At 62.7% G+C, this 797-nt stretch overlaps 1 protein-coding gene across 1 annotated transcript in view; it reads right to left on the bottom strand.

The window, feature by feature from the left end:
* Positions 1–797, bottom strand: part of RIPK4 (receptor interacting serine/threonine kinase 4) — a 25,888-nt gene that overhangs the window by 2,281 nt on the left and 22,810 nt on the right. The window contains 1 exon segment of the mRNA XM_031062150.1: positions 3–797. This exon segment is cut by the window's right edge and continues 9 nt beyond it. Within this exon segment, the coding sequence (XP_030918010.1) occupies positions 3–797 (795 nt within the window).

Raw genomic sequence — 797 nt, 5'->3', positions numbered from 1 at the left:
GCAGGAGGGAGCGGGGTCTGACCCTTGGGTCTCGGCATGTCAGTGTGGGCCCCGTGCTTGAGGAGAACCTCCACCGCTTTGGCGTGCCCCCCTCGCGCGGCCAGGTGAAGAGCCGTGAACCCCTCGCTGTCAGAAATATCGATATTTTCCGCACTGACAAGTTCTTCCACCACTTCAGAGTGCCCGTTTTCCGCGGCAAGGTGCAGCGCTGTCCTGTTTAAAGGCCCTCTGGCTAGAACGCTGGCCCTCTCATCCATCAGCAGCTTTGTCGTGGCCAAGTGGCCGCTGCGCGATGCCAAGTGCAGGGCCGTGTATCCTTCAGCCGTGGCGGCCTCCATGTCTGCCCCGTGCTTGAGGAGCAGCCTGGAGGTGCTGGTGTGGCCGGTCTCGGCGGCGATGTGCAGAGCAGTCTGCAGGACCCCGTTGCACACGTTGACATCCGACTCCAGGTCGATGAGGAGCCGGGCCACGCGGTAGTGACCCCGCTGGGCGGCCAGGTGCAGCGAGGTCCTCCCGTCCACGGTCTGCACGTTGACGTCGGCGCCGCGCTGCTTGGCCAGCAGCTTCACGATGGGCAGGTGGCCCTGCCAGGCGGCGTAGTGAAGGGGCACCCAGTCATCCTTGCCCTTGATGTTGACGTTGACGCCTCTCCTCAGCAGGATGCGCACGATGTTCTCCTGGCCGTACTGGCAGGCTATGTGGATGGGGGCTCTCCCCTCAAAATCCACCTCATTTAAGGACGCGTTCTTGTCAAGCAGCATTTTGGTGCTGAAATCGTCCCCGTTCTGGGCAGCAAA

Source organism: Geospiza fortis, unplaced genomic scaffold, assembly GCF_000277835.1.
Source record: "Geospiza fortis unplaced genomic scaffold, GeoFor_1.0 scaffold17, whole genome shotgun sequence".
In the NCBI taxonomy this organism is placed as follows: Eukaryota; Metazoa; Chordata; class Aves; order Passeriformes; family Thraupidae; genus Geospiza; species Geospiza fortis.
This window is presented reverse-complemented; position numbering and strand designations above follow the sequence as displayed.